Genomic DNA, 14,782 nt, shown 5'->3' with positions numbered 1-14,782 from the left:
CTGGTTGCTTTTATTCTTTTGAATGTGTGTCAGTGTCTGTGGTGTGAGATGATATCTCATTGTTGTTTTGACTTGCATCTTCCTGATGATTAGCTGTGTAAGAGCATTTTTTTCATATGCCTTTTGTATTTTTTGAGGAAGCTTCTCTTCATTTCTTCACCCCAATTTTTGATGGGGTTGGAGGATTTTTCCTTGTATAATTCTACTAGAGTCTTATATATCCTGGATACTAATTGCTTATCAGATGGGTATTGGGTAAATATTCTTTCCCATTCCATGGGCTTTTGGTCACTGTTTCTTTCTCTTTTTTTTTTTTTTTTGCTTTTTGGGTCACACCTGGCGATGCACAGGGGTTACTCCTGGTTCTACACTCAGGAATTACTCCTGGCGGTGCTCAGGGGACCATATGGGATGCTGGGATTCGAACCCGGGTTGGCCGCGTGCAAGGCAAATGCCCTACCCGCTGTGCTTTCGCTCCAGCCCCGGTCACTGTTTCTTTTGAGGTGCAGAAGCTTCTTATGTTTAACCTCATCCCATTTGTTTATGTTTGTTTCCACTTGCTTGGGTTACATTTTATTTTTTTAAATCTCTCTTGATTATCTTGATTTTCTGAGGCACAGTTGTGAATGGAATTATTTTTGTTAATTTCTCTCTTTTCTGTTTTACTATTTGCATGTAGAAAAACCATGGACGTTGACCCCAGTTTGATCCCCAGCATCCCATATGGTCCCCCAAGCACTGCCAGGAGTAATTCCTGAGTGCAGAGTCGGGAGTAACCCCTGAGCATTGCCAGGTGTGGCCCAAAAAGAAAAAAACAAAAGTTATGGATTTCTGCATGTTGATTCTATAGTTTGTCATTTTACTATACAAGTCTCTTGTATAGGAGGTTCTTTTTCTTCTTTTTTTAGGTCACACTTGGCAATACTCAGGGGTTACTCCTGGCTCTGCACTCAGGACCATATGGGGTGCCGGGGAATGAACCTGTGTTGGCTGCTTGCAAGGCAAATGCCCTACCCGCTATACTATCGCTCTGGTCCTGCTAGAAGTTATTTTTTCTGAGTCTTTAGGGCTAAGTATAGTGTCATGTCATCTGCAAATAGTGAGGACTTGACTTCTTCTTTTACTGTCTATGTACCCTTGATATCTCTTTCTTCCTAGTTGCTATGGTAGGGACTTCCAGTAGTATATAGAATAGTAATGCTGAGAGTGGACATACAGGTCTTAGAGGAAAGGCTTTCTGTTTTTGACCATTGAGTATTAGACTTGTGGTAAATGGTTTTAACTATGTTGAGGGAAGTTTCTTCAAGTTCATTTATACTCTGGAGAGTTTCTATCATGAATATGCTGCTTGTTGTCAAATGTTTTCCTTCCATCTAGTAATATGATCATTTGACTTATTTTCCTTGTACTGATGTGATGTATTATGTTAATCGATTTGCATATGTTAAATCATACTTGCATCCCCAGGATGAATATCACTTGGTCATGGTATGTGATCTTTTTGATGTGTTGTTGTATTCTGCTAGTATTTTGTTGAAGATCTTTGCATCCATAGGTTTGTAGGTTTCCTTTTTCTATGCTGTCTCTGTTTTTGGTATCGGGATAATGTTTGTTTAATAGAAATTGTTTAGAGGGGTTTATATTTCTTAGATTACTGAAAGATCCTATAGCTCTTCATTAAAGGTTTGGAAGAACTCATTGGTAAACCCATCTGGGCCTGGCCTTTTGTTTTTGGGAAGAGTTTTGATTTCCATTTCCATTTCCATCATAGTAATTGTACTGCTCAGGTGTTCTATATCTTTTTTGTTTCAGCATTGGAAGTTTATAGGAATTTATAACTAAGAATTTATCCATTTCTTTTAGGTTTTATCATTTTTTGACATACAGATATTTGACATATTCCTTGACAATCCTTTGAATTTCTGTGATATCTGTTCTGATTTCTAATTCTGTTTATTAGGATTCTCTACTTTGTGAATCTGCTAGTGGTTTGTTGGTTGTGTTGTTATTTTTCAAAGAATCATCTCTTGGTTTCATTAATCTTTTGAATTAAAATTTATTATTATTATTGTTTCGCTTTTGTTTTGAAGTGACTCCTGGCGATGCTCAGGGGTTAGTCCTGGATCTGCATTCAGGAATTACTCTTGGTGGTGCTCGGGATACCATATGAGATGCTGCGGATTGAACCTTGGTTGGCTGTATGCAAGGCAGTGCCTACACACTATACATATCTTTCTTCTCCTCTTTCTCCTCCTCCTCCTCCTCTTTTTTTTTTTGCTTTTGGGTCACATCCAGTGATGCTCAGGGGCTACTCCTGGCTCTGTGCCCGGAAATTATTCCTGGCAGTGCATGGGGGACTATATGGGATGCTGGGGATTGAACCCATGTCAGCTGCATGCAAGGCAAAGCCCTACCCTACTATCGCTCTGATCTTATACATATCCTTCTGGCCCCAATGATAATGTAATTTATGTTCACTTGTTTGTCATTTATTTTTTCCCTACAGGCACAAAAAATTTTTGTCAAGTTTCTCTAATGGATTGTTTTTCCTCCCACCCTTCTCTTTTTGTTGTTGCCTCAGTAACTGATTACAGAGTATATACACTTTAGCTGTGGTTCTCATGCCCAATGGACCACAATGCTCATCGGGAATCATACACTCACCATGTTCACACATTCAATTGCTTACATACCAGTTAAGGTAGTGACACACTGTTTGTGGCAGCAGGGATTTTAAACAGCAGAATTGCTGGGATTGTACTCTATTGTGCGGGGCAGTGCCAGGGATCAAATTGTTGCCTCATTGGCCTCAGGCTGAGATGGTGCTCTACAGCTGAGCTGTCCCTGGCTCCCTGCACTTTGTCTTGATTTTGAATGTTTTTGGGTTGATACTCTTAGGTATAGTGGTTTGCTTCAAGACATAGTTTCCCTCTTAAAAAAAAATCAGGAGGGGCTGGAGTGATAGCACAGCGGGTAGGGCGTTTGCCTTGCACGCAGCCGACCCGGGTTCGATTCCCAGCATCCCATATGGTCCCCTGAGCAGCACCAGGGTAATTCCTGAGTGCAGAGCCAGGAGTAACCCCTGTGCATCGCCGGGTGTCACCCAAAAAGCAAAAAAAAAAAAAAATCAGGAAAGCTTTCTGTTACAGTCTTATTTGTTTATTTATCATTTGTTTTTGGGGCACAACTAGTGATGCTCAGGGGTTACTCCTGGCTCTGAACTCAGGAATTACTCCTGGCAGTTCTTGGGGCACCATATGGGATTCCGGGGATTAAACCCCAGTTGGCTGTGTGTGCCTTACCTGCTATACTGTAGCTCTGTCCTATTTGGGGTTTGTTCTTTGTATTCGTCTGTGTATTGGATCCTGGAAGAGATACTTGAGTATTTCATTCATTTTTTTTTTTAAGTCCTTTTATTCTTTGATGTAGAGAAACTAAAATTTCCTCCTTTTCTTTGATGGAAAGAAACCAAAATTTCCTCCTTTTAACCTTTTCTTTATCTTTAGATATTTGTGGTGTATTAATGCTATTGCATTCCTTGTGGCATACTCTTTTTAATTTGAGGTCATTCACATTTTTTATTTTACTTAAATTGGTTACTTCATTTATGAGATTTTAAAATGTTAATGTCATGATTTGAAATTTTATTGCAGTTCTGTCTGTACTATCGGCAGGTCTTTGGTGCACCTTCTTTATGTGTTGAAGTATTCTGCCTCTTTTTTATTCTTTCTAAAAATAACTTTATATGAGGTTTGGTTTTGATCCTTTACCATTGCTACTTTCTATATTACAGTTTTTCAGAACTTTGTTTTGTCTTGTTTCTATTTTGGAGCCACACCCACTGTGCTCTGTGCTCAGGAATCACTCCTGCCAGGGCTAGGTGCCTAGATGGCAGCCCGCTTGCCACGTGCAGCGGAAGCACCCACCTGCTGTACTCTCTCCACTCCAGATTTTTCAGAATTTTTAAGAGGCAGAATCCTCTGTAACATTTATACCTTCTCTTCTTGTATCTTGCAGAATTTTGACTATTTGTTTGTTAGGTATTTCCTGATTTTCCTCCCACTGGTAACTTTCCTTTTCTTTTTTCCCCATGTTTTTGGTTTAGTTTTCCTTGTACTGTTGAACAGATTAACTTCAGCATTTCTCCTTGAGTGTTGTCACCCTTTTGAATCTTCCTGAAGTGGAGCTTTGCTCTGTAGTCTCCCTTTTAGGAAATACCTTCCCGATTACTTGCTCCTTTTCTAATATTCTTAGGTGCTAATTGCTCCCTTGTTTCTCAGCTTTTTTTCTCTAAATACAATACCTCTTAGGACTCTGGAGAGGTAGTTGTTAAGTTTTCTCTGCTTGCATTTTGTAAACTCAATGTATATTTAATAAAGTTTCTTTTCTCTTTGAAACTCATCACTACAGAGAAAAAGAAATTGGAATACAGACTACCCATCCTTTCCAGGAGAGAGTTCACTGAATATCAGAAAAGCAGGTCCCAGAACAGTGGGTACAGCTTCTTCCCTCTCTGAAGAATGGCTTAGGTGTGGAGAAGGCTTTTTGGACACTTCTGGGACTCTGGTAAAGAATTTGTAAAATTGTTTTACCTGAGTGTCATAGGTTCCTGATTCTGATCAGGCCACTGCAATCACACATCACACATCACACACACACACACACACACACACACACACACTGCAGACACACACACACTTTATTCCATTCTCCTCCCTTTGTTTTCCTTATGGTACCAAACACACACACACACACACACACACACACACACACACACACACACACACACACACCGCAGACACACACACACACACAGAGTATTCCATTCTCCTCCCTTTGTTATCCTTATTGTGTTGTTCTAACTTTTACAGTTAGTAGTAGTGTTTGTTTACACTTTTTATTGTAGTGCCTGTCACAGATCTCCTTTTAATTGCAGTGCTTGTAACAGTCTTGGTTACATTGTTCTGGAGATCATGTACTGGTGGCACCTGGAATCCCAGGTGCAGTGCCCCTGGCATCACACTCAGCTGTGTGGGGGTGGTGCTGGGAATACTCTTCCTTCTTTTCTTTCAAGATTTTATAATAATCAGTACTTTGCTTTTATTTATTTATTTATTTAAATTTATTTTTTTAATTGACTCACCATGTTGAAAGTTACAAAGCTTTCAGGCTTAAGTCTCAGTTACATAATGCTTGAACACCCATCCCTTCACCAGTGCATATATTCTACCACCAAGAACCACAGTAAACCTCCCCCCCAGTACTTTGCTTTTATCCCCTTCTTCCTTGGGTTTACATGAGTTAGAGCTCACCTATTTATGCCATACAAGAACACAGAAGCCCAAACTGTAGAATCCTACTCTTTTTTTTCTTTTTTCTTTTGCTTTTTGGGACACTGCCAGCGATGCTAGGGTTTACTCATGGCTCTGCACTCAGGAATTATTCCTGGCGGTGCTTGGGGAACCATATGGGATGCTGGGGATTGTTCTTGGGTCAGCCGTGTGCAAGGCAAACGCCCTACCTGCTGTACTATCACTCTGGCCCAGAATCCTACTTTTTATCATAAATATATTTATGACATGTTCATAGTTGGATAGTTAAATAGTTGGATTAATTTTTTTTGGGGGGTCACACCTGGTGATGCACAGGGGTTGCTCCTGGCTCTGCACTCAGGAATTAGCCCTGGCGGTGCTCGGGGGACCATATGGGATGCTGGGAATCGAACCCGGGTCTGTCATATGCAAGGCAAAGGCCCTACCCGCTGTGCTATCTCTCCAGCCCCTTAGATTTTATTAACGTGATTATTTTTGTTTTCTTAAGCAATGTGAGGAATTTCCAAGTAGTCTTGGGGGCAACCGGGGCCTCCCCAGTGGTGCTAAGAGGCTTCCAGGCCCACATTAGATGAGCTAGGGGGCTCATCTAATATCAGGGATCAGATTTGGGCTCCTGTGCATGCCATACACATGTTCTAGACCTTGGAGCTATCTTTCTGATATGTGCTAATTTCAAAATACTTAATGAGTATCACTGTCACTGTCATCATTGTCATTCCATTGCGCATCGATTTGCTCGAGCAACAGACTTTATCAACAGACTTTAAAATAACTTGAGTCAGTTTGTTGATGGATATATTGAGCTGGGAATGTTCTAGAAGAGAGAGGGTGAGGAAACTCTTCGGTACCCTCTAGACTCACTGTCTTCTTCAGAGAAATATATTCCTGATTCATAAACCCCTTTGGTCAAAGATCAACTCATTTGGAAATTTAGGAACAATCTACTGCACAGTGAGATGATATTAAAAATAATTAGAACTACATGGACCAGAGATAAAGTACAGCAGGTCGGGCTCTTGCCTTGCATGGAGTTGACCCAGGTTCAATCCCAGGCACCCCATATGTCCCCCTGGGCCTAGAGCCAGGAGTAAGCCTTGAGCCCTGCCTGCTGTGCTCAGCAAATTTTTCGAACTACAAAAGAGAGAAACAAAACACCTTGTCACAAGAGGGGTTTGCCACACAATATACATGAGCAGCAGCTGAGGGCCAAGAACTATTTTTGAAGAACTATTTATTTTTTTTTTTTTTGCTTTTTTTGGGTCACACCCAGCGATGCTCAGGGGTTACTCCTGGCTTTGCGCTCAGGAATTACTCCTGGCGGTGCTTGGGGGACCATATGGGATGCCGGGGATCGAACCCGGGTCGGCCGCATGCAAGGCAAACGCCCTACCCGCTGTGCTATTGCTCCGGCCCCAGAAGAACTATTTTTACGTATCATTCCAGCACAGTGGGTACGGCATTTGCCTTGTATGTGGCTGACCGGGGTTCGATTCCTCTGCCCCTCTCGGAGAGCCCGGCAAGCTACCGAGAGTATCTCGCCCGCATGGCAGAGCCTGGCAAGCTCCCCGTGGCGTATTCAATATGCCAAAAACAGTAACAACAAGTCTCACAATGGAGATGTTACTGGTGCCCTCTCGAGCAAACATTATGAGTAATGTTATGTTATTTGGACAGTTCTGTATTTATATTCTTGAAAATACACTTATTACTATATGAGCATATTGAGGATAAATTTTTTTTAAATTTTTTTAATGAATCACTGTGAGGTACAGTTATAGACTTACAAACTTTCGTGCTTACGTTTCAGTCATACAGTGATCAAATACCCATCCCTCCACCAGTGCCCATTCTCCACCACCAGTGTTCCCACCCAGTATCCCTCTCACTACCCCACCCCATTTCTCTCCTCCCTCCACCCCCTCCTCCCCTGCCTCTGTGGCAGGCACATTCCGTCTTACTCTCTCTCTCCTTTTAGGTGTTATGGTTTGCAATACAGATATTAAGTGGCCATCATATTTGGTCTGTAATCTGCTTTCAGCACGCATCTCCCATCCCGAGCGAGTCCTCCAAGCAGAGGATATAGTTTAAGGTTTTAAATATTTTACAAAATATTATGTTGTTGTTTAACTTGTGACAATAATGATAAAATACTAAACAATATTTTCTGTATGTAGTCATTAACAGCTGAAAGGAAGACTACTCTGGGAAAGCACCTTGAATCATCCCCTCGGCCCCAAAAAGGTAATCATTTGATTTTTTTTTTAATTGAATCACCGTGAGATACAGAGTTGTAAAACTGATCATGGTCGGGTTTCGGTCATACAGTGTTCCAACACCCATCCCTCCACCAATGTACAATTCACACCACCAGTGTCCCCAGTTTACCTTCCTGCCACCCTCCCCACAGCCTGTCTCTATGGCAGGCACTTTCCTTTCCCATCCTTCCCCCCTACCCTCCCGTTTCCCTCCCGCTGTTTCTCCCCCTCTCTCTCCATTTTGGGATATTATGGTTGCAATACAGGTACTGAGAGGTTATCATGTTTGTTCCTTTACCTGTTTTTAGCACACAGTTCTTATGCAGAGTGATTATTTCCAACTCTATTTGTCATGGTGGTCCCTTCTCTATCCCAACTCTATTTTCTTCCCCAGCATTTGAGGTAGGCTTCTAACTGTGCACCAATTCTCTTGTCCTTGATTCTACTGTCTTTGGGTATTGGGCTTATAGTAGGGTGTTTTGTTTTTTTTAATATCTCACAAATGAGTCCAGTTATTCTATTTCTATTCCTCTCCTTCTGACTCAATTCACTCAGCATGATATTCTTGTCCATCCATTTATAAAAAATTTCATAACTTCATTTTTTTCTAACAGCTGCATAGTATTCCACTGTGTAGATGTACCGTAGTTTCTTTATCCAGTCATCTGTTCTCGGGCACTCGGGTTGTTTCCAGGTTCTGGCTATTGTGAATTGTGCTGCCTGAATTCATAAGATACACCGTGGAACCATAAAGTTTTGTGGACAGAACCTTCTATGTCATTAAAACTAAAGGCATCTTTAAAGATGAAATACCACTGACCAAGCAAGTGGAAGCAAAGATAAATAAATAGGACCACATTAAACCATAAAGCTTTTGCACCTCCAAAGAAATAGTGACCAAAATACAAAGACAGCTCACAGATTAGAAAAAAAAATATTTACCCAACACCCATTAGATAGAGCAGAGCCCCGGCAGCTGAACTGCTCTGGAACCCAGCCACAGCCATGCTCAAGGCTACTCTCCACACGCTTGGACAAGCCTCATGCATGAAGAAACTGTCAGAGGTACCCAGGTGTGTGGGACCCGGGGCTGAGATCTCCAAGCCTGCTCAGATTGGGGCTGGGCCTTTTCCCCCCAGGCCCCCCTTTTTCTAGTGGCTAGGCGGTTACATCCAGAAACTGTCCCCAGCGCCGTGTAATCCCATCAACGGCCAACATCCAGAGACTATAAAACCAAGCTCCCTGAAGCAAATGCGGCCGCGCGACATCTTATAGCCTAATTCTCCCTCTCAGAGAACCTGGCAAGCTACCGAGAGTTTCCGGCTCGCACGGGAGAGCCTGGCAAGCTCCCTGTGGTGCATTCATATGCCCAAAACAGTAACAGTGATGTGTCTCATTCCCCTGACCCTGAATAGCCTCTAATGCGGCTCCGTTGGGAAGGAAGAGTAAAGAGAGGCTTCTAAAATTTCAGGGCTAGGACGAATGGAGACGTTACTGGGCCTGCTTGAGCAAATTGATGATCAATGGGATCATCTGACCAACAGTGATACATCTGATAAGGGGTTAATAGTCAAAATATATATGGCACTGGTAGAACTTCATAAGAAAAAAAAGCCATTGAATCCTATCAAAAAATGGGGAGAAGAGATTAACAGAAACTTTCTTAAAGAAGGAATAAAAATGGCCAGGAGACACGTGAAAAAATGCTCTATATTGCTAATCATCAGGGAGATGCAAATCAAAACAACGATGATATATCTCACTTCACAGAGACTGGCAAACATCAAAAAGAACAAGAGCGATCAGCACTGGTGTGGACGCAGAGAGAAAGGGACCCTCATTTGTTGGTGGGAATGTTGGTTTCCAGACTTTTTGGAAAACATAATGAACATTCCTCGGAAAGCTAGAAATTGAGCTACTATCTGACCCAGCTGTAAAAAACTTTGCAGGCTGAAGGATGTGTGTTCTCGGGCTTTCCCAGTGGCTCTGTCTCACTGCCCGTGTTCGGTGCTCTGGAGCCGCTGTGTATGGGCTGGATCAGGACGGCAGTTGGCCAAGGTCAGGCAAAGGAAGAAGAGGACCAAGCTGGTTGCTGATTAGTTACTGTTTATCCAATCTTTCGGCTCTCATCTCACGAACTCTTCCTTCCTAGCTCCTCACTCCCCCATCTCAGCTCTCTGGATTCTGCTCTCTTCTTTACTAGTCTCTCCACCCCTCACTTGTCTCTCTAGTCATATCCAGCAAAATCAACATAAGAAAGCCCTTCCTGAGGGCCCACCAGGGCCCACCTAGAGGTATTCTCCTCCTCCTAGCATCTTAATTAACATCTCAATATTAGTTATTTTTGCATGGGCACTGTAAGAGATACATTGAAGCTTGTAGGGTAGCTCTCCTGGGAACATCTTGGGTTTTTTTTTCTTTTCTTTTTGTGTCACACCCGGCAACGCACAGGGGTTTCTCCTGGCTCATGCACTCAGGAATTATTCCCAGCAGTGCTCGGGGGACCATATGGGATGCTGGGAATCGAACCCGGGTCGGCCGTGTGCAAGGCAAACGCTCTACCCACTGTGCTATCTCTCCAGCCCCTCTCCAGGGAACATCTTGCCATAGTCTCAGACTACAGTGCTCAGACAAGATTAATCATTCCTAACCCTAGCAGGGTCCAAATTTAGTTATTACTTTTTGGATCATGACAGCATCTGTTCATGACCAAACTCTTAAACTTACACTTAAGCATTAGGCACTTTGGCTAGGCCCATCTCGATGCCAGAGTAGCATATAACTCACTGCTTGCCCTGGGTCCATCCTGTCCCTCATTGGGACCCTGCTTTTGGGGGTGCTAGGAAGTAAGGGCAGCTGAGGCTTAGGTCGAATGAACAGATGCCCAGGAGGAAAATATCATGTAGAGTCAAATGACTCCCAGGTTACAAAAGCATAGCATTTGCTACAGTCTTCCTGTACTCATACAAAAGGACATGGTTCTGAATAAACTATGCAAAGAACTTAAGGGGAAGAGAAAAACAATATTTACAAGTCAATAGAACACAAAGAAGTTACAAATAAACACAGAGGAATGGGAGCACTGTGATGGGAGTAACCCAATAAACCTAAACTACCTGAGGCTATGTTATCCTACACCCAGCAATATCACATCTGGGAATATACCCTGGGGACATATTACTGCTGCTTTGTAGTAGAGTTTGAAGTTGGGGAAGGTGATGTCTTCCATCTTCTTTTTCCCAGTAATTGCTTTAGCTATTCGTGGGGGTTTATTTTTCCAGTGAATTTCAAGAGTGTTTTATCTGTTTTTTTAAAAAATGTCTTGGGTATCCTTACAGGGACTGCATTGAATTTGTACAGTGCTTTGGGGAGTATTGTCATTTTGACAATTTTAATCCTCCCAGTCCCTGAGCAGGGGATGTGTCCATTTCCTCATGTCCTCTTCTATTTCTTGAAGTATTTTTGTGATTGACAAAGTTATTGACAAAGTTTGACAAAGTTATCATGGTTTCTCAATAGAAGACTAAGAAGTTTTGACCTGGGAGATGACTCTAAGGGCTGGAGCCTGTACTTTGCATGGGGAGTCCTCTGTTCAACCTCTGGCACCACATGGACACCCACTGTTAGTAGGAGTGGTAACAGGAGTGACCCTAAAACACATTTAAAGACTCAAGAGTGTGTATGTTTTCTCTACGTTTTCTTGTTTTGATTTTGGGTCACACCCATCTGTGCTCGGGGCTTTCTCTTGGCTTTGCGCTTAGGGATCACTCCTGGAAACTTCGCGACCCTATGGGGTGCTGGGGTTTAATTTGCACTGACTGCGTACAAGGCAAGAGTGTTGCCTGCTGTGCTATCTCCCAGGCTCCCTCATTTGGATATTTATAACATTTGCAGGTCACACAGTATAGGCAATGAAAAGCCTTATCATGTGCCAGGTCCAGACCACAGGAATCATGGGCTGCCAGGAATTGAACCTCAGTCAGCCATGTGCAAGGCAGATGGCCCACCTGCTGTAATAATTGTTCCAGCTGTGTGTTTTGGATTTTGGGTGGTGCTCAGGGATTACTACTGGTAGTACTAGGGAAGATCACGGAAGAGCCTGACAAGCTCCTAGTGGTGTATTCCATATGCCAAACACAGTAACAATAACAGGTCTCATTCCTCTGACCCTGAAAAGAGCCTCCAGTTGTTGGGAAAAACGATTAAGGAGTGGCTGCTAAAATCTCAGGGCTGGGATGAATGGAGACGTTACTGTCTCCTGCTCTAGTAAATTGATGAACAACGGGATGACAGTGATACAGTGACAGTGTTTTGTAGTTTTCTTTGTGTAGGTCTTTCATCTTTTTAGTTCAGCTGATTCTGAGGTACTTAATTTTCTGAGGCACAAATGTGAATGAAATTTAAAAAAATGGCTCTTTCTTCTCTTTCATTATTGTGTATAGCAATGCCGTGGGCTTTGGATATTGATTTTTGTAAACTGCCACTTTATTATACAAATCTATTGTTTCTAGGAGCTCTTTTGTAGAACCATTAGGATTTTCTTAGTATCCTGTCATCTGCAAGTAGTGAAAGCTTGACTTCTTCCTTCCTATCTGGATGCCCTTGATATCTTTTTTTTGCCTTACTGCTATGGAAGTTACTTCCAGTACTATATTGAATTGGAGTCGTGAGTGTATAAAAATAAAAAGAAAAGGCGCGGTCGAGGGAAGGGACGCCTCACCGCACCGAGCCAGGCACAGGGCCTAGGGCAGCAGCTGTCTCTCCCGCCACCCAAGTTCGGTAGCCTCCGGCCACTTCCCCCACCCCGGGGAGGTTGATGGCGAAGATGTGGCAGGCGAAGGAAGGAACGGAGCCATGATGGTTGGTCTCACTTGCAGTTTATTCCAGTCTTCCCTCTATACACTTTCCACCCCTCTACACCTTTCCCGCCCCCTCACCTTCTCTCCAAACCCCTTTTATTGATCATGGCCCTTCCAAAGGGCGCAATACATTGACGTCACCAAAAGCACCAAAAGATCTTACAGGAAGAATGTTGAGGCAACATAATTCTCTTGTATCTGCAGGCCCCGCCCCCCCCCCCCAAAAGAAGATACAAAACCAAAACCAAGCCTTCATTGGGCTGAAAGCACTCGGATTTACATCCCAAAGACCAGGCTGGGCTGCAGCCTGGAATCTACAATGTCAAATCAAGCCTGGCTAGCACCTTAGATCTGCGGGTCAAAGATCAGCTAGGTTTCTGTGACAAAAGGTTTCTGTGCCAAAACTCCAGAAGGCAGCTGGAAAAGGGGAAATATTCCAACAGTGAGAGTGGACACCCTTGTCTTGTGTGGTTCATCTCTTTTTGATGCATAATAACAATAGATGTTATTTAGTATTTAGTTTTAGATGTCCAAAATTTTTAGCTTAAACATTTTAACTACTAGTGGTAGGATAATTAATGTTTTTTGTGCATGCCTAATACTGATACTGATTCACATCATAAAACTTCTTACTGACATTTATTTCCACCAAGATGGAATAACCCCATTTTTTCCTATGCTTCTTGTCAGAAGGACCAAAATAGAGAAGAGTGAGAATATCAAACACTGTTAATGATGCAAACAATCACTGTATCACTGTATCATTGTCATCCCCTTGCTCATCGATTTGCTCGAGCGGGCACCAGTAACGTCTCCATTGTGAGACTTGTTACTGTTTCTGGCATATCGAATATGCCATGGGTAGCTTTCCAGGTCCTGCCGTGCGGGCGAGATATTCTGGGTAGCTAGCTGGGCTCTCCAAGAGGGGCAGAGGAATCGAACCTGGGTTGGCCATGTGCAGGGCAAATGCCCTACTCGCTATGCTATCGCTCCCCTGCAAAGAATATAGTCATCATTTATATATTACTGATGGGAATGTGAAATAGTAAAGTTACTCTAGAAAAATGTTTGGAAGTTTTAGACTTATACTCCCAGACTGGAAACAATGCATATTTTAGAAAGCAAATGATTAAATAGACTTGTACACCCACGTCATGTAATTACTACATAGTAATAAAAATAAACTAATTGTTATATATAAATCTTTGATGATTGTTCACATTATATAAAATATAAAAGCTAGTTCTAGAAGGTAACATGGATGTCATTTTTTTCATTCTTGACGTGATGAAATCGTAGAAGTGCAAAATTAAATAGTGGTTGCCTCAGGTCAGCAGTGGATACCAAGGGAGGTTACTTATTTATTTATTTTTTGCGGGATTCGGGGCTCACACAAAGTTTTACTCAGAGTTTACTCCCGACTCAGTGTTCAGTAATCACTCCTGGTTGGCTTGGGACCGTATGGGGTCCAGGCATTGAGCCACATGAAAGATTTACTGTGTTATCTCTCCAGTCAAAGGAGGTTTTGGTGTGGCCTTAGAAGGCTATCTGAGATATTTTCATGGTGGGGATTCTTCAGTCTCTTGGCTGGTTGTTATCAGTGTTTGAGCTGTGATGTTATATTACTATTTGCAAAATGTTGCCATTAAATGCACTAGGTGAAGCACACCAGAACTTCCTATTATATTTTCTCTGTGAATATACTAATAGCTCAGAATGGCAAGTTTGGTTGAATAAAAATGTTGGCTGTTAAGTTTTCCAACACTGCCAATACTTATTAGGGCTCCTGGTCTGGTGTAGGGGCACTCAGAAGCACTTCTATTATTCATAACAATACGTTTTTTAACCAGATATTTTAAGGAAACTATTATTATTTCAAGGTTGCTTTTTTGTTTTCATTTGTGCCCCATTTTCCTAATTGTTTATTAACTTACCTCACTTATATTTCAGTTTTATCTTGTAATTTGGCTTACATTCAAAAACACTTAGCCAGGTTGTCACAGTACTTTAGGCAGAAAGAGTTGACCAAAAGACATTGATTCCATGATCAGAATTTTGTATACTGGTGACTCTGGCAAAGTAGTATACTTATAATGTTGTTATCAGTTGGTAGTTTCATGTATTTTTGCTTTGTCTTTAACAGAAGCGGCCATATCTAAGAGTACCAGTGTGCTTAAAGATACTACGTGGATTTTGGGTGAAAGTGATTTGTCAGAAGATAAAACGTTTCTTGAATCACAGAAAGATACTGGACATGGTTCTCAAATAGACAAATTTTGTAGCAGGAATATTTTGTGTCCAGAAGATGGGACCAATGAAGGTAAACTGATAATTT

General features: G+C 42.1%; 1 protein-coding gene across 1 annotated transcript in view; it reads left to right on the top strand.

Moving 5' to 3' along the window:
• Nucleotides 1-14,782, top strand: part of SPIDR (scaffold protein involved in DNA repair) — a 373,264-nt gene that overhangs the window by 8,149 nt on the left and 350,333 nt on the right. The window contains exons 2-4 of the mRNA XM_055129012.1: nt 4,411-4,566; nt 7,508-7,574; nt 14,591-14,767. Of these exons, the coding sequence (XP_054984987.1) occupies nt 4,411-4,566; nt 7,508-7,574; nt 14,591-14,767 (400 nt within the window). The remainder of the gene's footprint in view (nt 1-4,410; nt 4,567-7,507; nt 7,575-14,590; nt 14,768-14,782) is intronic.

This window comes from Sorex araneus, chromosome 2 (assembly GCF_027595985.1).
Source record: "Sorex araneus isolate mSorAra2 chromosome 2, mSorAra2.pri, whole genome shotgun sequence".
Classification (NCBI taxonomy): Eukaryota; Metazoa; Chordata; class Mammalia; order Eulipotyphla; family Soricidae; genus Sorex; species Sorex araneus.
The sequence above is the reverse complement of the archived record's forward strand: the minus strand, read 5'-3'. Positions and strand labels throughout refer to the sequence as shown.